At 34.5% G+C, this 23,243-nt stretch overlaps 2 protein-coding genes across 2 annotated transcripts; one reads left to right on the top strand and one right to left on the bottom strand.

The window, feature by feature from the left end:
• The first annotated feature begins 9,589 nt into the window (after positions 1 to 9,589).
• Positions 9,590 to 14,601, top strand: LOC123654564 (gastrula zinc finger protein XlCGF8.2DB-like). Its single transcript, XM_045590464.1, has 5 exons — positions 9,590 to 9,793; positions 10,568 to 10,776; positions 11,564 to 11,649; positions 13,601 to 13,768; positions 14,408 to 14,601. Exons 1-5 carry the CDS (start codon positions 9,590 to 9,592, stop codon positions 14,599 to 14,601), a joined length of 861 nt encoding a protein of 286 aa, XP_045446420.1.
• Positions 14,602 to 17,759: 3,158 nt separating this feature from the next.
• Positions 17,760 to 23,029, bottom strand: LOC123654623 (PR domain zinc finger protein 1). Its single transcript, XM_045590518.1, has 8 exons — positions 22,956 to 23,029; positions 22,151 to 22,402; positions 21,938 to 22,054; positions 21,635 to 21,676; positions 21,139 to 21,287; positions 20,947 to 21,047; positions 18,650 to 20,860; positions 17,760 to 18,375 (listed from the first exon to the last, which is right to left on the bottom strand). Exons 1-8 carry the CDS (start codon positions 22,962 to 22,964, stop codon positions 18,050 to 18,052), a joined length of 3,207 nt encoding a protein of 1,068 aa, XP_045446474.1. The 5' UTR covers positions 22,965 to 23,029; the 3' UTR covers positions 17,760 to 18,049.
• Between the last annotated feature and the right edge of the window lie 214 nt (positions 23,030 to 23,243).

The raw sequence follows: 23,243 nt of genomic DNA, 5'->3' as shown, positions 1-23,243 counted from the left end.
TGCTTTCGCACGCAAGAGCGGAAGGGTTGCACTTCCCGCAGCGCCCGAGCCAAGCGTTGTTCTAACCTCAAAGGGGGTAGGTTAATTTTTTTCGATTAACTCCTGTAAGATTTCGAGCACCTTTGATGAGAAAACTGCCGACATATATTATTAATGTATTTAATTATGTTCACGATTCAGGCTATAACATCTTAAAGCTGGGTATAGGCCTCTTTCTCCATGGCTGCTTTGGTGAATACTTGTGTCGGACGGCCCAAAGGGAGCCGACGACTGAATGTCACGATTGTGGCGCGGCGGTGGACTCTGCCCAGCACACCCTCGAGGTGTGCCCGAGATGGGCGGCGCTACGTCGCGATCTGACGACAGTCCTCGGAGGGGACTTGTCACTGCCGAGCGTTATCACCGCGATGCTCGGCGACGACGAGTCCTGGAAGGCGATGGTCTCCTTCTGCGAGACAGTAATGTCCCAGAAGGAGAACGACGAGCGGATGAGAGAGGGGGCCGCCGACGAGGCCTCCGTCCGCAGGCGACGAACGGGGGTGCGTAGGAGGCGCTACTTAATGCGTTTCCAGTAACGCCCCTGTGCCCATGTCGGGCCGGGATGGGAACCCGGTCCTGCTAGACATGGCGTCGTCGGGATTGTTCAGAGGTGAGCCGGACAGTCCCATGGAGGAGAAGTCTGGTCTTTTCGCCGAGGCCAGCCTGTCGCTGGAGGGATCCTGTTGCCTGCAGATCCGGGACCCTCCAATTAAAGCGGCTGAAGGCTCCCGCAGGGGTTTTGGTCGGTAGTGCACCCCCAAGTGCTAAGCCGACATACGGTCTAGGAATGCCTACCCGGGTATCCTGGATATCACCCGTAAATGGGTTACCCTGCGATATCAAAAAAAAAAAAAAAAAATAGGCCTCTTTCTCCATATAGGAGAAAGATCGGGCCTTAATCCATCATTTTGGTTCACTGCGGGTTGACGGATAAAGGATGTTTTCCCTAATATAACTAACGACCACTATAAGATGTTGTGATAATAACCGGGAACGACAGCTCAACGTGCTCTCTGAAGCATGGTGGGGAAGCCCAAAAGGACTGCATTCAAACTAGAAATAAATATTTGTACAACTACAACTATGGATCCCGAGGAAATCAAGCCAAACTTAGGCGCTTTCACGGCAAAAGCACCACTACCCCAGTACTGACAGTTGCTGATTGTTATATAATTACTTCGTTACGTTTGAATTAAGTGAATTAATTTGTTAAATAAATTGATGTAAAAGTTTATCAGATATGACAGGTTTTTTTAGACAAATTATTTTCTTCGACATTTACAGTTAGGTTTGTAAACAGGTGAGTGCTAGGCGCATCGTCAAACACCACGGTTCGGCGCTGTAGCCTTAATAATGTACGGCATCTCACCACGGTATCTTACCGAATATTCTGAAATATACCGAATATTGCCGGCAGTTTAGGTGATGATTTGACGAAAGCAATTAAGTTTGTGGATATCTAATATTGTGAACGTTGCTTGTCTTTTTTGCTACGAAAAAGCAGCACAGCAAGGACAAGTTGGGCTACATCAACCATCACCTGGGTTCCTTATGTCGTAGATTTCTTAATTTTAAAATTGTCACAGTAAAAACTAAACTTGCGATAACAATCCAGTATTAAGTATTTAAAAAAGGTAATTAAAAATATTATAAAATTTAAGGAAAGACAACCATCAAATATATTAGAAAAGAAAATTAGACTAAAAGTTGAATACTAAAAAAAATAGAAATGTAAAAATATATTACAGATTTGTAATATATATAGTAATAACAAACCAGAAAAAAAAACAAATTTTAGCAGATACTGTACCGTTAAAACTTGGTTTCATTCGTTAATTCATGGTTCCCAATGGATAAAATCTCATATTTTATGATGTTATGAATATTATTTAATTACATTTTTATTTTTAAGAATCTGTATATTGTCTACTGCACTCTCTTATCCTACTATATAACATTAGTTCTCACTATCACAGGTTGGCTGGAGAAGATCTCTTCTAGAGATAAGTCCACCGATGCTAACTAAATGAGATAACTCCTTATCTTATTGTCTCCACTCGTGACAAGAGGGCTGGTGCATTTTTTGCCCAGAGAATCGGCATAGCGATTCAACGGGGAAATGCTGCCAGCATTCTTGGCACAATTCCACGTAGACATGATTTATACCAAAACTATCTGTAAATATTTAGTTCTTAAGTTATGAATTGTAAATATGTATAATGATTAATAAACTATTGTTGACACTTTTCACTAAATTTGTATATGAATAACTGTACAAAATTTTTAAGTGCCATAAAGAATATATAATTATAGGGCTTTGAACAATCCAACCAATTTTCAGCGTGAGCATGAGTGAACTTATGTAACCCCCCTTATTTTTTGGTCTAATTTGTTTGGACTATAGTCTTCCACAAAGACGAATAAAAAAGAGAAACACAGACAGTTACAGAATACATACCATGGCATATTTTAGCATAAGACGATTCCCTGCACTAAGTCAAATCTTGAAGTTGATGATTATCCTTATAATTAAACAGTGGCGTAGCGTAGTGGGGGCGGGGGGGGGGCGGCCCGCCCCGGGCGGCACTTTATTAGTAAATACTAGCGGCCCGGTACGTGCTTCGCTACGTATAAAGTGAAATAATAAAAAAAAAATTACATCAAATTCATTTATTAATAAAAAAAAAAAAAATTGCTAGGCTATTTTTTAGGCTATTAGTATTTTTTGTTTTTCCATTTTGAGAAGCAATAGTCGAAGACTTTTTCGTAGTCCACAAATGCCATACACAGCGGCTGATTATATTCTTCTGTCTTTTGTATAATCTATTGAACAGTATGAATGTGGTCTACAGTGCTGTAGTCATTTCGAAACCTCGCTGCTCCGGTAGTTGGAATTCGTCGAGTCTTCTGGCGAGACGATTCGTAACAACAATCGAAAACAGCTTATAGATATGGCTCAGAAGTGAGATCAATGTGTAATTCTTTGACAGAGACTTGTCGCCTCTCTTAAAGAACAGCACCAAACACACTACTGGACCACACCTCCGGCGTGGTACCTCGGTGGGTGACGGCGTGAAAGAGTCTCACCAAGACTTTTAGGGTAGGTCACCCTGCGGCTTTAAGTAGCTCAGTCGTAACTAAGTCATCCCTATTCTGCTCAATCAGAGTAGCAATCTCTCTCGTATTTGAGCAGTGGAGGTCTCGGCGTACAAGTTTTCGTATCTTCTTGGAAAGAGCCCTCTGTTCTGGCGAAGCTGCTTGAGCAGTGAGCAACTCGCGCCTCCACCACACTAGATCCAAGGCTTCGGAAGAGAGTTGGACTGCTTTGTTGACTTCGTCAGCTAAAGTGCCTACGATCTAGTGTACACACCGTCTTCACCACGTTGTCGGTCATCTCTTCCACGTTGCCAGTAGTTTCCAGCGAATCGAATCGGTTTTGGCGTTCCCATTGAAACTGCTCGGAGCCACATAGTAATTGGGGCAGCGTACGTCGGAGAGTAGATTTCACTAAGCGGGCCCGCTCTTTTCGGAGGTATATATTTAAAGTGCTCCGCAATAACCGGTGGTTACTGCCAGTGTTAAACCAATTAACCAAGGAGACATCTCTGAATATATGCCTTTTATCCGCTATGATGAATCTATCTCGTTCCTCGTCATAGTGTTGGGGCTTTGCCATGTACACCGCCTTTGGGGCTTCTTCTTAAAAAAAAGAATTCATCAAGAAGAGCCCCTCTGACTCGTAGTAGTTGACGAGCATCTGCCCCCTGCGATTCCTGCGCCCCTACCCGCGTGGTCCGATCCTTGATTCGTCGCGGTCTTGTGTTCCCACTTTAGCGTTGAAGGCTCCCATAACAACGTTGTAGAAGGCCGAAGTAGTCCCATGCATGGCCCTAGTAATATCGTCATACAAGGCTTCGACTTCATTGTCAGATTGTGCTGAGGTCGGCGCATAGAGCTGTATCACTTCTAGGGAGTACCTGTCAGTGAGTTTAAGTACAAGGTACGCTACCCGGGTCGACACACTGCTGACTTCCACAACGTTGTTAGTGAGAGTCTTGTGGACCAGAAAATCGACGCCACCTTGGGAAAGCCCATCACCTTCACGGAAGCAGAACAAGTGCCCGGAGTCCAGGATCATCGTGTCTTCGCCCTCTCTTCAAACTTCAGACAACCCCAGTATGCTTCACTTAAGTTTAAGTTTAAGATTCGGTTTTACTTCCAGTTCGGTAAGGTTGTGGTCCAGCCGTAACATGCCTCCATTATACGTAACCGGTACGTAATACCTGTAGTTTTGAGTGGCAGCCTCCCGTATCCCGGTGATCCTCAGCACCCTCCACCCCACCGTTACCGCGGCCGCTGCTGTAGCCGGGAATAGTGGGGCTACCGAGAACTGAGGGCCTAAAATTCTACCGCGAACTCATGAGGGTTTTTGCCCATAGTTACTACGCTGGGTAGGCGGGTTGGTGACCGCAGGGCTAGCTTTGTTGCACCGAAGACGCTGCTGCTCGTCTTCGGTTGTGTATTTAACAAGCTAGCTGTAGGATGGCTATACCGCCATCGGTCGGCTTCACTAGTTTCACAGTGGTATTGGAACTTTGCTATTTCATATTAATAACTAGCTGACCCGGCAAACGTTGTTTTGCCAATAAACTATCTACTATAATATAAGTGTGCGGGGATTTACTTATAAACAAAAGCGTTGTAGACAATGAAAGTATGCTTTATTTAGTGCATAGAAAAATTAAAATAATACGTATAACAGTTACTGCTACGATCGGTACACAAATAAAACCAAAAAAAAACAATGGCCGAAAACAGTATAGTGAGTAAGACAGGAGACCGGCTTTATTCTCATCCCTACTCCGTGATGTTTGCTGGATGAGAGGTGACAACGTAATGTAGACATCTAGCGGGGATAACTGATCGATTGATAGTTATCGACCGGCGAAGGCAGGAGATCAAATTGAATTGAGAAAAAAAATCACAATTAAAGGAAATTATTAAAAATAATAAAAAATAAAAATTGCGATGGAAAAATAGGGCTTGATCGTAGAAAGGTTGAAAATTAAGAGTAATATATTTTTTTTTAATTCTAAGTCATGACAAAATAAAAATAAAAATCCTGCCAAAAAAATTAAAGTTTATAATTAACAAATAAAATATAGGGGTTGATCGTAGAAGATTGAAAATTTAGGGTTGTATGAATTTTTTAATGTTGTATCATAAAAAAATAAAAATATAAATAATTTATCTAAAAATAAAAAAAAATAGGGGTGGACTACCCTTAACATTTAGGGGGATGAAAAATAGATGTTGTTCGATTCTCAGACCTACCCAATATGCACACAAAATTTCATGAGAATCGGTCTAGCCGTTTCGGAAGAGTTTAACTACAAACACCGCGACACGAGAATTTTATATATTAGATTAATTTATTTATTTTACATTAAATAGTATGTCTTAATAATTATCAATAATCTAATAAAATCTAATAAGTACTATTAATTATTTTGTATTGTTATTTAATTGATTGAAATTTTGATTTGGGCAAATGGATATAAGGATTGATGAATTTTGCATGGATTTAAATAAAGCTTTATCATTATTATTATTATTATTATTGGAACTTTTCTATCCCTTAGTCGCCTCTTACGACACCCACGGGATGAAACGGGGTGGCTAAATTCTATATGTCGTAGCCACTCAGCTAAGTAAGTTTTAGTATACCTAGTTTAAATTGAAATACCTAAACCTACCTACGGGGGCGGCAAAATTTTCTTCCGCCCCGGGCGGCCGACAACCACGCTACGCCACTGTAATTAAAGAATAACAATTATAGTTAAGACATCTTTATTTAATCTGAATCATATATTTAATGCTATCGCTATGTCCGCGACTTCGTGGAATTAAAAAAAAATATTCTTCAGTTCGCAAAGTTACAATGTAAATAATTTTCTAAAATAAAAGTATCCTAAGTTACTTCCTATTACTCCAACTATCTGTCAGTGAAAGTCGCGTTTAAATCGGTCCAGCCGTTTCAAAGATTAGCCGGAAAACAGACAGACAGACAGACAAACAAACAAAAATTGTAAAAAAAGTTATTTTGGGATATGTACCGTGTATACATTCATATTTATTTAGTAAAAAGCGGTTATTTTAATATTACAAACAGACACACTAATTTTATTTATTTGTATGTAGATGTGTAGATGTATAGATATCCATCATTAATAGCAAGCATAAAATTATGTTTTCATTTAGAGTTTTATTAATTTAATTTATTCTAATTGGAGCTATCAGGCAAACTTTTTGGAGTTTACTCTTTAAGAAACAGTTGGTATATGAAGGGTGAAAGCGTGTGAAACAACTTACACTGACGCTTAGTGACGCTTTTTTTCGTAAATGCATAAATATTATATACTGGTATATATATACATACTAGCAGTGCCCGCGGCTTCGCCCGCGTTGATATCAGTGTGTCACAAAGTTTTCCCGGCAATCTTCCAGTGAAACCCTAATTAAAATCGGCATAGCCGTTCCGTAAACCTTCCTCTTGAACCGCATGAAAATCCGTTTAGTAGATTTTGAGGGAATCGATCACATACACTTTTGGGGACTTTGTTTTATAATACACTAACCGTTGCCCGCGGCTACATCCGCGTGGTTATGAAGATATGGATTACTATTAAGATGTTTAACGCATTTTTTTATTTCAGTCACTTGAAATGTTTATTACACGGAGTAACTTTTTAAAAGGCACAATTTAGTATAATTTAATAGTTGTTTTCATAAAACCTCTCACACACCACATTCTTAGTTTTATTTTCAGGCTGCAGTATAAATAACCTATCGACAAACTTATAGCTGCTGTATATGTTTCATACAAACTCTCAACCCCAATTAAACCCCCTTAGCGGTGGAATATTGCAAAATCTCTACTCTACTACTATAATCTACTAACTATAATCTACCTCCCTGCCAAATTTCATCTTTATCACTATTAATTACCTAAAAGAGATTTAATATGTTACTCCCAGCATCACTGCACAGTGTTATTTCACAAGATTTCAGATGCACCTCAAATTGTTTTTTAAGGAGTTAATCCCACAAAGAAATATAGCTTAGCATACCTTAGCTTTACATGCATGTCTAACACTATTCCTTAATGATCTTGTTTTTTATGTCAAGTCAAATTTTCTCATAAACACACGTTATTCGTAATGGTAATTTAAAATTATATAAGTATACCTGATATTAAACACCTTTTTGAACTTTCCAGAAATCTTTAGGATTATCTACCGCTTAAATCTTTAGATAAGCGGTTAAATAATAACAAAAATAAACACTTAAATGTGTAATTTGGCGTATAATAAAGGTGTAATTAAAGGGTTAGATTTTCGAGCTGCAATGTAAATGGTTGACCGTTAGTGTGGTACCGTAGTGAGTAGGAGTTATAATGGTACGTTGTTTGTACGAAGGCATACAGACATATAATATGTTATTGCTTTGAGCACACGCGACTCGCTCAGAACTAAACGATTTTATTTGAGAAACTACGACATGGTATTCGTGTAAAGCTAGAGAATAATTTCTAACAGACAGTAAGTACATTTTACAAGTAATATTTATCTTTTTAAAAGCGTATACAGTGTTTTGAATGTTGTGTTGAATAAATTATTAAAAATACAAAAATTAAAATTTAAGTTGAAATTTAACTTAAATTGTAATTTTATGTAATTCGTTAAATCTCAAGTATGTTAAAAAACTCGAGTACGTTTTGTAACTATCTGTTGTAAATTTTTATATATGACATTTATTGTAAAAAATTAAGAATAATTTTTATTTTAATATTTTCCAGTTGTTAACAAATCCTGGATGTAAAAATACTAAGATTTGACGAAGGACACTTTAATATAAATATACTAGCTGTCGACTTCGTGGTATTAAAAAAAAATAGTTATTGTTTAATTCTCAGAGCTATAAAAAAAAAACTAAAATAAAAGTAGCCTAAGTTACTCCTTATTACATCAGTTATCAGCAAGTGAAAGTCCCATCAAAATCAGAAAGACAGACAAAAAACGACAGACAGACAGACAAAATTGTGACAAAATGTTATTTAGATTTATGTACCGTGTATACATCCATATACATTTAGTAATAAGAGCTTATTTTAATATAACAAACAGACACTCCAATTTTATTTATTGGTATAGATAAACATTTTGTCTTTTTCGTACTCAATTTATGTTTAGTATGAATACATAAAGCAGCCCGACTGGGGTAGTATTTTTTTTTACGTGGGGAAAATCCTTCATGGATACTCTCCAGCGCGGGGGCGCCAGAGGGTTATGTCAGACTCCTAAGAACTAAAGACTAAAGACTGACTACAAAACCACCACGTGTGAGCAGTCGTCCGCCTGGGTAGGGCGAGATGGGGTCGCGCTAGCATTCGCCACCTCGCCCCGGGACTGTGGTAGTACCTCGACCTTACAGAAGATCACAGCAAAATAATATTGTTTTCAAGCAGTATTGTGTTCCTGTTGGTGAGTAAGGTGACCAGAGCTCCTGGGGGGATCGGGGATTGAGTCGGCAACGCGCTTGCGATGCTTCTGGTGTTGCAGGTGTCTATAAGCTACGGTAATCGCTTACCATCAGGTGAGTCGTACGCTTGTTTGCCGACCTAGTGACATAAAAAAAATGTGTTTTTATTACTTTTGTTTGATTACATTTTTATTATATTATATTGTATTTATATTTAATACACATAATATACTTAATATAAAACAAAGAAGAAGAACTTTAAGAATAATTTAGTTTTGTCGAAAGTATTATTGACGGCAACAACATAAAATATTGGGCATTTATGTCAACTCAGTTTTTCGTCTATTTGCTCTTACTTATTTGCCTCTTGGCTTTCACGAGCGCTAATTAAAAACGGTGTAAAGATATATGTACATATTTTTAAAAGGTGTAGGTAATTTGGACTTCTTTTTATTTGTGTCAGCACGCGAATCTACCAGGCCAGTACACACAGATATAGTAACTATACCATTAAAAAAAATCGTATTTATGTGACAAGTTTTTTTAACTTTAATTGGTTTTTTAATCGGGATAAAGACGATGTTTATAGCAGTTTAAGTTAATACCTTATTGTACAAAAGGTTGAAAATAAATTTGGAAGTAAATCAATATAGGAAGAGAAATAAAAGTTAACGTAGGAGTTACAGGTGGGACGTCTCGGTCATAATAAGTGGACAAAAACGAGTGATTTGCTCTTTATTATCGTTTGAAATATGTTTAAACCGTAAAAATATATAAACAAAAAACAGATAGCTGATGTAATAAGGAGTAACTTAGGCTATTTTTAATTTAGAAATTTATTTATTTGATGACTCTGCAAACTAAACAATACGTCGCGAGCACAGCTGGTTACTAATAAAATTATTAATGTTTACACATTACGTGATTGAAATAAAAGCGAGTGTCAAAAATTAAAAAAAAATTATTAGTTCAGATATTAATTACTAAATAAGTTAAAAAAATCACAGATATGCAGGAAAAAGATAAAACATTGTGTTCGACTATATCAATTAATGAGAAGGAATTCAAAAGTAACACTAAAAAATCTCACATTAGAGTTAAAATACTTAATGAGGTGTTGCAAAGTCCTTGGAAGCCAATATTAACTCACACTTTTAAGCCCCTACCAAGAAAAGATGAGATGGCTAGGCGACCGTCACAGGCTGTTACCATGGTAAGTGTCGTAGCTGTATTTAGTTTGTGACTGTAATTCTAACATCCTATTCTAACAGCCTCTTATCATCTACGAAGCATTGAAGCTTAGTTTTTAAAAACATCCAAAATATGCACCTTTTCTTTGAACATTTTTTTGCATTGGCGTGCACGTGCTACAATCAAATAAACGACTTGAAAGCTCAGCGGTACAAGCAAAGCTACGTACATATGTATCATGTACGCGACCAGCGTGTCAGTTGCGTCTTTTATGAACTTCAGAAAAAGGCGTAGGTTCATAAATTGTATTTTTTACTAACCAAGTTGTAGTTATTTGAACATTAAAAGACCTCTAAAAACAGTAACGAGTTCAAAATTAATATGATGTAAAGGTAAAATACAAGATATGAAGAACGCAAATTAAATAGTTTTCACCACTTGATTGATTGATTCAACCTCCAACCTTCCATGGCTAATAAGATAAAAAGACGAAGTAAAAAATAAGGAGAAATGCGTACGAAAAATTTAACATTAATTTGTTGTGAAAAATTATTCATGAAAATCTTTATTAATAAGTTACAATTCCTAAAAATGATCGAAAATTGTTACTAGATTAAAAACTCTCGGGAGCCCTTGTAAAACTGCGCTTTTTGCTAGTACTTAAAATTACACCAGTTTTCGTTTAATAATTATAAATTATGTAATTAACAAGGTTTAATATTTCCAGTTATCTTGTGTTGGTGTATTATACTAGCAACTTTAACGATTTTTTTAATCAATATCTTTTGATTAATAGGTGCTCAGAAATAAAGACGAATGTAGTACACATGCACGAAGACATTTGTATACTTGTGAGGAATGTCACAAGTCATTTTCTCAATTACGTAACTTTAAATATCACGTGTCTATTCATCGTGGTACTAAGGAGTTTGCTGCAACATGCCCTGTCTGCGGGAAACATTTCAATGACAGAGGATATTTGAGTAGTCACATGAAAATACACAGGTATGCAGCTAAGATATTTTGAAAGTAATTTAAAGATATGTTTGCTTCTAATGTGCAATATTCTATCTTGAACATACTTAACGTGAAGTAACAATCCGTAACAATTAGGGATTGCAATCCCGCAGCTCTTTTAATTGCGGGATCTGCGGGATTTCGCTTCTACAAAACGCGGATCCACAGATCCCGCAGGTTTAAAAATTGTTGGTACATCTTTTGACTAATACGCAAAGAGATTAAAAAATATATATTATGGTAACAGCCACTGTAGTTGGAGACAACTATGTGTATAAAACGTTTATGATAATACACTTTTAGCTGGAACATTTGCAACTGATATAGATACTGCTATCACGTTAAATAAAGAATGATAACAAGAAAAATAAATTAAAAAAAGTCTTAACTCCCAAACAACCGACAGGACTATTTGAAAATTATTAAAAAGTTTTGCAATAACCCCATAGTAATTATCCTTTAAATGGGTAAAGACCTCTATCTAATTAAGTATAAGAGCTTAATCAGCGGTCCTGATACATTATTAGTAGATGCAGATTTCTTCACAATATTTTCCATGAAATGAATTTGAAAGAAATTAAGCATATAAAAACTCAGTTCTAACCTGTATTGAAGTCGTGACTATTCGTTGCAATTTAATCTATCCGTTAGCTCTTTTCGACTTTCTTCTTAAATTTGTTTCACAATTTTAATGCAAAATCCTGTATAATATTTATATAGTCAAAGACCATGTTTCTATTTGTAGTAATTATAAATATTAATTGTAAACTTTTAGGAATCGTAAAGAATATAAATGCTCCATATGTCCCAAATCATTCAATCAACGAGTTGCATTTAACATGCATGTACGTATTCACACTGGTAAGTAAAAAAAAATTATTCATTTGAAATAAATATGTAGCTATTAAAACTTACAAACTATACATACATAATTATTATTATGTAACAATTGTACTTCGATCTATGATCGTGCCTTGTCATAAAAATTTATATGTTTTATATAGAAAACTAGTGGTCGCCCAGAGGTCGAAATTCGACCATAACTAAAAATTTAAATTAAAGAAAACTAAAAAATTATGAAAATAAAAAACTTTTTTTGGAACGAAGTTCCTTACGGCAGGCTTGACATTTGGCTGGGCGAGCAAACTGAAAAAAATGTGATACTAAAACCGTAAGAAAAATATATAACGGAAGTGTCGTAATATCAGTCACACGACTGTATAATATGATGTTTGTAAAACTAAAATATTACTAGTAAACTTATTTTAAAATTATTTATATAATTTTATACTGTCGACAAAAATAAGTAATGCCATACGTTTTTTTATTTCACTGAATAGTTTGAATTATTATTATTATTTTTTTGATTTATTTTATTTTACGATATTTGTTATTTTCTAAAGTACTAAATTTCCTAAATACTTTTATGTTCTTAATTAAAAACCAATCAACAAAATTAAAAAAAATCAAGAACTAGAAAATATATATAAAATTCAATTTTTTTTTAAATTGTGTTGCTTCTATACTATCCAAAGTAACTTCGTTTCTACCTGGTGTCCCATGACAATCAACAATAGAGTATAATATGCGTGTGTGTGTCAAACACAGTCATGGTAGTGTGTGTAATGTTTTTTTTATTTAATATATTTTTATGCATAATTTTAAAAAAATATTAGTATTCTGCACTCCTTCTATAGATAAACTATAAGTGTGCGAAATTTTATACACCTCAGTCCATGCAATTTTCGTAAAAAGGAGTACAAATTTTTTGCTTTACGTATTAATATATAGATTAAACAGTTATTTTTAACAAATTATGCACACCGAAAATCGTTATTAGGAAGATTTGCATGTCTATATGGCTATTAACAATAATAAGGCGTGCAATAGTTAAACTCTGTAGGAACCTGTTGTCTTAAATGGTCAATAAAAACATTACATTGTTAATATTTCTGCTTCTTTTTTCAATTATAAAACGTTTAGTTTATAATATTTAAAAATAACATTATTATATAATTTGAAATATTCTTATAACACATTGACACTTTTTTAATGTTGTGATTGTGTTTGGTTGCAATCGAAAAAATACTGACTTCAATTACATCGACAAATAATACAACGTACGGTAAACGAAAACATAGCAAAGTTAATTGTATTATCAGAGATAACTCAATTGTGTGATTCCATTATATTTGATCAATATATCAAATATAATGGAATCACACAATGTGCTGTGTGGCTACGGCACTAAAGAATTTAGCCACCCCCTCTCTTCCCGTGGGTGTCGTAAGAGGCGACAAAGGGATAACAAGGTTCCACAACCACCTTGGAACTTAGAAGCCGACCGATGGCGGGATAACCATCCAACTGCTGGGTTTGAAAGACACAGGCCGAAGACGGGCAGCAGCGTCTTCGGTGCGACAAAGCCAGTACTGCGGTCACCAACCCGCCTGCCCAGCGTGGTGACTATGGGCAAAACACATGAGTTCACGTTATTTTTGGCGTAAACTTGTGGAGGCCTATGTTCAGCAGTGGACTGTATAGGCTGTAATGATTGAATGGAATCACATGACAAACATCAGTTTTCGATAGAAAAATGATCATCAAAATCGGTAAAGCCAGTCAAAATTGTGAAGTAACGCAAATTAAAAAAAAAATAGTTGGATTGAGAATCTCCTCCTTTTTTAAGTCAGTTGAAAAGGATTACAAAGCATAAAAAGGTTGTGAGTGTAATTTTGTTAAGTTATAATTTTCAAGTAAAATTTTAAGTGTTATTTCATTTAATTATTCATACTAATTTTATTATATTAAGGTGTTAAGCCGCACGTGTGTGATGATTGTGGAAAAGCTTTTTCTCGTAAAATGTTGTTAAATCAACATAAACGCACACACAGCGGGGAACGCCCCCACGTCTGCACGTATTGTGACAAGAGGTTCGCGGACCGATCCAACATGACTTTACATTTGAAACTTCACACAGGTATATTTATATATTAACTAGCTGACCCGGCGAACTTCGTATCGCCTAACATAAACTTTATCGTATGGTATTAAAGTTCAAATCGACTTTTAAGTATTATCACAAATCTTTTGTATGGGAGTATAGAAACATGTTGTTTTTAGACTTTTTCGGGAAATTTAAATTTTTTTTTGAATTTTTCTCTCCGTAAGAACCATCCTCGTACTTCAAGGAATATTTAAAAAAAAGAATTAGCGAAATCGGTCCAACCGTTCTCGAGTTTTGCGCTTAGCAACACATTCAGCGATTCATTTTTATATATATATTAATACAATATAATAATAAGTTAAATTAATAAGAATAATAAAAGAATATAGAAAAAGATTACATCTTGAGTTAGGTGTATTTGATGAGACTATAGTGGTCGAATTCTATCAAAGCACATGATAATAGTATAATTATATATAAACCATACAGATGGTTGTTATAGTCTGGGCGCTTGTATTCGTTTTGTGCATTTTTCTGGACCTCCGAAACCGGATTCTTATCTAACTTGGATAACAAACCAATTGAATCTATTATTTTGAGAGCCATTGAGTATTAAGTTGATTATTCATTGTTTAACACATATGCAAGTTTTAAGTAAGCCTCTCTTTTCAGGAATAAAGCCATTCAATTGTTATTTATGCTCCAAGGCGTTTACAAAGAAACATCACCTTAAGTCACATCTCAACTTTCACAATGGAGACAAGCCGTATTCATGTCCGCGATGCAAACTTTCTTTTACACAGTCCTCTAATATGAGGACTCACTATAAAAAGTGTAATGTAGAGCCAGGGAACAAAGACGTTTAATAATATACTTTGAAACAATTTATTTTGTGTTCTTCAGTTTAAATGAGATTGTTATTTTAAAAGAAAAAAAAATCTACTTTGTTTTTCTTTTGAAAACATGCAATCGCAATGTTAATTACCATGGTCCTTCGAAACGGCTGGACTGATTTTTATGAAATATTGTGTGCATATCGGGTAGGTCTGAGAATTGGCCAACATCTATTTTTCATACCATTAAGTCAAAAAGGAGTTTTAAGTGTGGACGGGGTTTAAAACATATATGGCAAAACAACGTTTGCGGGGTCAGCTAGTTTTTATATATAATAAAGGTGTCAAAAAAGCGTGCGGTCCAAATGATGGTAAGCGGATACCATAGCCTAGGGACGCTTGCAAAACTTGAAGCATTGCAAGCATGTTGCTGACCCTAGCTCTTACCTTCACAGAGAATACTACTTGAAAGCAGTAGTTATTTAGCTGTTACATATGAGGTTGAGTTATTTCTCCTGTCGGGCTGCTCCAAATTTAGAGTTAGATAGATCCTGCTATGCCTTACAATAGATATCAATATGATATTGTCTTGTTTTACGAAATCTAAATATGATAAAACTACTTATATCTATGTTACGATGTAAGTTTTATTTTTTAAATTATGATTTACTGACAGTTTTTATAAATTATTGTTTAATTAAAATAAATTTAATTTCATGAGATTGACTTTTATTTTCATCCAAGGCATCGAGGTTTTTTACCCTGAAAATATAAATGTTTTATATGTATATTTTAAAACCAGTCCAGCCCTTGCAAATCCACAGATGAATTATAATTAACTACATCGACAATGTATGTATAGCTTTATTATTAAATGTGCAATATAATATATAGGAGGTTAGATGTCGAAATTTTTTGTAATAATAACTCCAAAATTTTTTTCATATGAAATAGTTATTTTTTTCTTTATTTAAAAAATATCATAAAACAAGCAAGGAAATGACAATAAAACCACATTCACATTTTAACTCCTGTTTTAATTTGTTTGGTGTTTTAAAATAACTGTTCTTCGAGGTGTATAAAATTACAGGCATTTACATTGAGTATTGATTTTTCTGGCAGTTAAATTATTACATCATTGTTGCAAGACGTACAAGTCTTTTGTTTTATAAATACAGTAGCTGAAATTATCGAATATAACGATATTAGGTATTTACGCTTACTTTGTAATACCATATGTTGGGTATTGTACTTATATAATGTAAGAATGATCTATTTTTTCTTAGGTTTTAGATATAGTTTTTATACAAAGTTTTGTAATTATTTTTTGTTACAATAACTGATTAATTAGAATAAAAATTCTATGTAACTGATTGTTGAAAAAAATTAGAGTTTTTTTTTAAATATTTACACCAATTTAAACTGAAGGCATCTAGTACGTTTAGATTAATCGATTTTATTTAGTTTGTTTTATTGCTTATCATTTTAACAGAAGGATAGTTATAAAAGCAATTTTTTTTCATGTTTGTTGACATACAAAATATTTGTGCGATTAAGCTTTTATACAAATATCCTTCTGTTGACATAGAAATATATTTTTTACAATTTTATTACTTAAACTGAAATACAAAGTACAAAAATACATAAGTTTCTATAAAATCCAAGAAAACACGAACAATATGAGGAATGGTGTGAAGTTAACAAGATTATGCAATAGCAAATATTTTAGTTAATAATATTTAAAGTGTTACATTTTACCTTTTAATGAACTCGTATCTATAGGAAGTGCCGTACTTTACTCTAGATGATTTCGACGTTAATGAATCATAAAATAGATTTACTTAAGATGAGATGTTTTCTTTAAAGTATAAACAATTATTTAACAGCGAAAGCTAATTATATATATATAAAAAAACATCGTAACGAACGTAATGAACACAAACTTTATTAATTTTAATTTGATTTAATATTGAAAGACACTGAAAAAGTAATAGTCAACTGTTCATATTTACAAAATGACACAGGCAACAATATTTAATATTTTAACACAAGTAACACTTTGAGAATTTGTTTAACGTCGAAATCATTATAATTTCATTTTAATGAATAATAATTGTCTACAATCTTAATAATTTGACAAATTATTCCTAAACGGCATGCGTTACAAAATTTTTAGCTCTGTAGGTAAATGCTTGGTATAAAATATACAGATAATTTTATGATTTCGTGTAAAAATCTTAAGGTACGACAATAGAAATATACAAAAAGCTATCGCTCGGTTTTACATCACGTTTAAGTTAATCCATATTAAATTATTGTGATACGACGGATAGGTACTTACACATAATGTAAACCAGAATTATAATTACATTCGCCAATCGTCATATTACACATTTATCTCAGCCTTTTCGAATAGGAGAATCATAATTATTGAAATTTGGAATATAAAATAGTTACTAGTAAACTCGGTGATTAATAATTACATGTAGTAAATCTCGGTCAGCTCATAGGCGATTGACTCGAGCGACTACTACTCTACGATGTGAAGCACCATTTGTTCTAGCGTAGGGATAATGTACAAAGTTCATCCATTCTATTCTAAATAACGTTAGAATTAAGTTGATTCATAAACGAGCGTACTTTTCAATAATTCATTAGGAACAACGTTTTGAAAATACTATAAGAATAGTTTACAATGTTAACTTAAAATTTATTGAATTATAATACATAATCGCGGTTTTGGCACTTACCACTAATTTGAGATAAAATTTATAAAAAAGACGGATTGTGAATAAAATCCGTTTCAAAATCTAATAAATAATTGCAAAATTATTTGTGTATCTTATAGTTTCATCGGTGTCATATCAAATCGATGAAGATAAACTCAATGTTTATAAACAGCTGTTAAGACCTTCTTTGGTGAATTTTTAGCAATTCCCGTTACTCACGATGTATTGCATTTAGAAGTTAAAAGTGTCGCATAATTATAAAGTTTCTGCTTTCATAATACCGTGTCATACTGATATATTGCCATAATTACGTATATATGTACAAGATATTTACACAATAAAATCATAATTTATTTAAAATCGATGTATGAACATCGTATTTATAATAGAGTTGATCAAAAACAAATTGAGCATTAACGTAAAAAAAGAGGTTGTAGACCTTAACAAAATTACAACAGTATCTACTTACGAAAATACATTTATTAGCTAAACTGGATGTATGCTATGTAAGTACTTAGTACTCATTAATACAAATCACTAAGATTAATTATTTATATATGTTTACAACTTAACGTTCGTATCGTAATCTCATAGCCACTGAATAAGACCATTTTAAGTGTCTCAAACACACGTGTCTTAACACATTTAACAAATACTTTCATTTGATCACAAAACTGGAATCACATAATGCGGCGGGGAAACACGCGTCCGATAAGAGTATACGACATTGTTGGCGGTTGATTTTACAGGGCTCAGGTGCACTCTATGATGAGCGGCTGGCTTGATTCTATGACACTCGGCCGTGTTTCACTAGCCGAAGAACTATAATGTTGTTGTTCATGATCTGATACTGTAGGTAATAATGTCCGATACTGCTGCCCACCCGGGCCGGGTGAAAGTTGTCCATTTCCTATGGCTAGATGAGGCGTGGTGGAGTGTGCTTGCCCCCCCATGAGACCTTCACCATGCGACATAGCCAGACGCGCCCCACCGGTAGCCATCAGCCCTCCCTGCGATGCTGAGTGTACTTCATATGTCTCGTGCCCCTCTCTTTCGTGACAGTCTTTGTCGACAGTACCTGCAAAGTGCACGCGAAAATGAAATCGGTCGCGTTCAGCGAGAGCGCAAGTGAAAGTCGCGGTTCACCTACTAAGAGAAAGTGCATCGCGTTCAGTCGCTTTCGCGGATACGGACAGTGATATACAGTTTTTGGTAATAAATTATAGCAAAAACTTATTACTTATTATTTATAGAAATAGAAACAAAAAATAAATAAGTAATGAAAAGCTTTTTGTTGTCTAACATTTAAAATGTGTGTAGTGGAACTAAAATAAAATGAAAAGTGATCTTACCTATACATTCAGTGTTCGCAGCATTTGTGATTGCTAAAACTTCTTCTATATTATTTGGTTTGCAACTAGTGGTTTTCCAGTGAGTGCGTAGACCTGAAGCGCTGATGTATTTTTTATCACATCCTTGGCAAACATATGGCCGATCATTCGTATGTAGTCGTTTATGTAGTTTTAAATGTACAAATTGAGTAAACTTCTGCATACATAGGTCACATGCGTAAGGTTTTTGGCCCGAGTGAAGACGTAAATGAGTTTTCAAGTTTGATGTGGATGAAAATCTTTTCTTGCAAATATCACATTGGTGAGGTTTTTCTCCCGTGTGTACAAGGTGATGTTTTTGTAGATGCGCAAGTTGTGTAAACGATTTATTGCAAACGTTACATTTAAACGGTCGCTCTCCTGAATGGGTTCTTAAATGAACTTTTAGATTAGATAATTGACCAAACGTTTTACAACATACGTTGCATTCATAGTGCATTTTCCCGTCTTTCTTTTTTAATGGGTAAGGTAAACTTCTGTAGCCACGAGAAGATTGAGAGTTTGGACTCATTGGTGCAACCATTAGGCTGCACGTACCATCTGGGCTCATACTACTATGTTGTGGTATCAATTGAGCGTTAACATTAGAATTTTGAATCAAGCTTAATTGGGAACAATTTTTAAGTGTTATAACACTAGTTGAAGAAGGAAAATGACTTTGATTATTTTGTGCTCTGTCGTATGTGTGGGTAGAGGAAACTGGTGAGTAAGTGCTCGGAGGAGAACCAAGCTGCGTTATTATTGTAGAGTTAGGTGGAGAATATAAACTGTATGAATAATTGGGATAGTGACTTTCATATCTCGTTTCTCTGATTTCTCTTATCTCTCTTATTTCACGTATTTCCGTGGTATGAGGAATCGTATGAGGAGGTGATGAAGAATAAACTGATACTGAATTTGGCGGTGGTAATTGTTGCGGTAACGGCAGTAAAGATGGCAAGGGAGTTAAATTTGAACTAGAATCTGGACTGCAGGCATTGCCATACCTTTGGCTTTTTTTGTATGAATATGCCATTTCAGTTGGTGATGAAGGTGGTGGAGTAGCATTTGGTTGTCTTCTATTAGGGTCATTATTATTTGTATCAATTCTGTTTCCTGTGAGAATAGTTTCAAGAATACGTGTATCAGGTGGAGTGTATCTCATATAAGCAGGTTGAGATGACGGTGATACAGCACCATCTTCGTAATATGGTTTATTTATTGGTACCACAGTATTTTGAGATGATTCTAAAACAATAACAGTTGACGTTGCTGGATCGCGTCGAGGTGGTGATAAATTTTGCGTCGAAGTATTCATAACTTCTTCCGCAATAATTAGTTCTTTCTCACTTTCACAGTCCGTATCCTTATGGTTTTGATATTGATATGCTCTTGGCATCTTAATTTTGACCTTTCTGTATTCATTCCGATGCATATCTTGATCTATTTTTTGAACAATTACCGTTTCCTTAGGCTCGTTTGTTTTATTAGAACAATCTAGGACATAATTTTCTGTATCAGAATCACTTGAATCTTCAGGTGGAGTAAATTCGTCATGATAACCATTGCTATAGTAGCCTTCGTCCGATCTTACTGAACCGTCATTAGGTGTAAGTTGATGTTCATATTGTGTTGGTGCACAGTGGGTAAAATTAGGAGACTTACTACCAATTTTTTCTTGATTACTTTGTGCCATAGGTGAAGCCCCACGCAATTCTCGCATTGATACATTTTGAGCCGGTGACCTGTTACCATAAAGTCTTGGATTTTCGAGTTGGTGTATAACAAGATGCGACGTGCTCTCCTTATGTTGATGAATAATTAGTGTTTGGTTATCTCTGTGGTGAATTTTAACTGGAGAAGGAGGTTGCATCAGACCGTTAGGTGATAATGATGAGGGTTCGTTCACAACCGATTCATTTTTATGAGGAATGTTCGTTGATGCGTCATTTCTTACAAGACATCTCTCATGTTTTATCATATTCCTAGAATCATCTCGCTGTTGTATATTTGAATTTTCAAGTATAGTTTTGTCACTTGCTTCTCTTTTTCTACGCTTATTGGGAATTTCAGCTTCTAAAAGTTCTTTTGCATTAGTTAATCCAAGAACGTATTTCATATGATTAAAAGCTATTTCAGGATGTACTGGTGCAGGTGGTAAGCCATAAGCTTTTTTTATAGTTTCTTCTTTACCTGCAATAAGAAAAAAAATATTTGTGTTCAAACAATTGTTTACATTTATAATTTAACAACGTGTATAATACTATATATTAACTTACAAATAGAATATGTAGCTCTTTCTGGATCGATGTCATAGCCCAGTCTTGTAGCAAAATCTTTACAGTACCATACCATAAGTTCTTCGTTTGGCATAATATCTCTGCAATAAAAATGTTTAAAATAATAATTAACATTAAAAAATCTCATCCACTTTTATTTAATTTAGTGGCATATAATAAATTTAACAATACCTGATAGTGTAAAAGTATATGTGTTCTTGGTGTTGACACGCAACGAGGTTCATTACGGACAAAGAATAAGCTGAAGCCACATATCGCATCCAGTTTGCAACACTTGTATCAGAGCCATCAAGGTAATAATAATCACTCTCTTTGAATATCTGTAATTATAAGTATGAAACAGTTAACACCATTAATTTTTGTCTTCAATGAGAAATGTAACTGGGACTATTGTTTAAGTCTTTATACCTACTCGTGTAATACAGAGCATATGGCACGTGTTTAATATTTACATTACGCGTGCAGCTGATAGCAACATGCTTACAATTATTATGAAGGGAAGTCAAGGACGAAATATGATATCATTGTTATATAGAACTTTATAGATAATATGTTAGAAGTTTCGTTATCTTTTCTAGTTTCACAATTAAAAAATTAAGAATATTAATTGAACTAAAGCTTTTAGTAAAGACCAACACCATAATAAAAGTTATAAGCCCAATCTCACCTTTATATTTCCATAAGTATGGTGTCTGACAGTTTCTTGTACCTGGCTCAAAATAGAGAGGAATAGGTTAGTTAGAAATTGAGAAGGGTATGCTTTGAACAAAATAGCTGTATATGCTTAAAACTATTTACAAAGGTTGGAAATCAGTGCCAGATATTAATAGGCAGTGTAAGGCTGTTTTAGCTTTTGGAAAGGAAATATATATTAAGCCGCAACCACAGTATCGACGCTAGATTTTCTCTTTAAATAAAAAAGCAAAGTTAGATATTTATATTTAAGTATCTACAATGTTTGCGTACTCACCCTCCAGTAATATCTCCAAGACACTTTGTCGTTTGGTTTATTTGGTGTACGCGTCCCTTCAAATGGTCCAAATCGCGTACCACGAGGAATAACTCCAATACTCCATACGCCCTCCGTCTAAAATATTGGATAAAATGTGTTATTATTGAATCTTAATACGTAAAAAAATATTAGGTAAATATTTTACTTTATAAATGTTTGAATTTTAATTACCGGTGTGTTGGGTGTTGATAATACTGCTGATGGCCTGAGGGCTAAACTGCGAGGAAGCGTTCTCTCAGCTCTGTTAGGAACACCGCGCTCACACGGAACATCTGGCACTATGTACACCGTAAGCCTCTCGAACTCTTCTTCTCGCATGCGAGTCACATCATACGCATCTGATCCACCCACTGCATTTACAGCGCTCGCGACGGGGCTCGCAGTGCGACCGACTGTCGTCGAAGGGATTTCTTCACTTGTTGACTAAAACCAATAAATTATAAATTAAGCATTTGTGCAAAACTTCTTAAATTAAAGCGGGGACGTTTAAAATGGAAATGAAGAAGATGAATTATTGAAGAATATGATTAGTTGAATAGTTTTTGATCTAGCCGACATAAGTTTCAAATAAAAAAAAGACTAATAAATATTTTCATAAAGTATAATTAGCACGTTTGCAAATTCTGTACTATCAGTCATTTGCAAAAATGCAAACGAAATGCATTCCACCCTTTTCACCCGGCTGCTCATCCAGACAAGCCAACTTATTTTCAATCTTATCGTGCGAGTTTAAAGTTTATTTTAGACAAGTGAGGAGTCGACGACAACGGCGCTGTTCAATAAAGGGGCGGTGCAACTACTGACCCAGTTTTATTACAAGTGCGCACTTTTCACTGCGCACTGACACTTCCTATTTGCTTATTTATATTTTCCACAAATTTAATTTATCTTACACTTATAGAAAATATGGATTGTTATCTAACTACAAAATTGACTATTTTAAACAAAGTATATAAATAAATTAATCAATTTTTACCAGTCTCATTTTGATGATTAGATTTGTTGTCTATATCTTCACAAATTGTGTACCTGAAACAATAAAAATTATATAAAATATGCATAAATTATACTAATAATATAAAAATACTCAAAAAAAGTAGATTGATAAATATCTATCATTTCACATGCTAAACAGTTTCGAAAATTTTACATGCGTTAGAAAACGTAACTACAGTCGGTATACATATGTGTACATAGTATAAATGATCTATATTAACTGCTAAATATATATGGTGATTCGTAGAAAATAAATGATAATTATAAC

This window comes from Melitaea cinxia, chromosome 6 (assembly GCF_905220565.1).
Source record: "Melitaea cinxia chromosome 6, ilMelCinx1.1, whole genome shotgun sequence".
Taxonomy (NCBI): Eukaryota; Metazoa; Arthropoda; class Insecta; order Lepidoptera; family Nymphalidae; genus Melitaea; species Melitaea cinxia.
The sequence above is the reverse complement of the archived record's forward strand: the minus strand, read 5'-3'. Positions and strand labels throughout refer to the sequence as shown.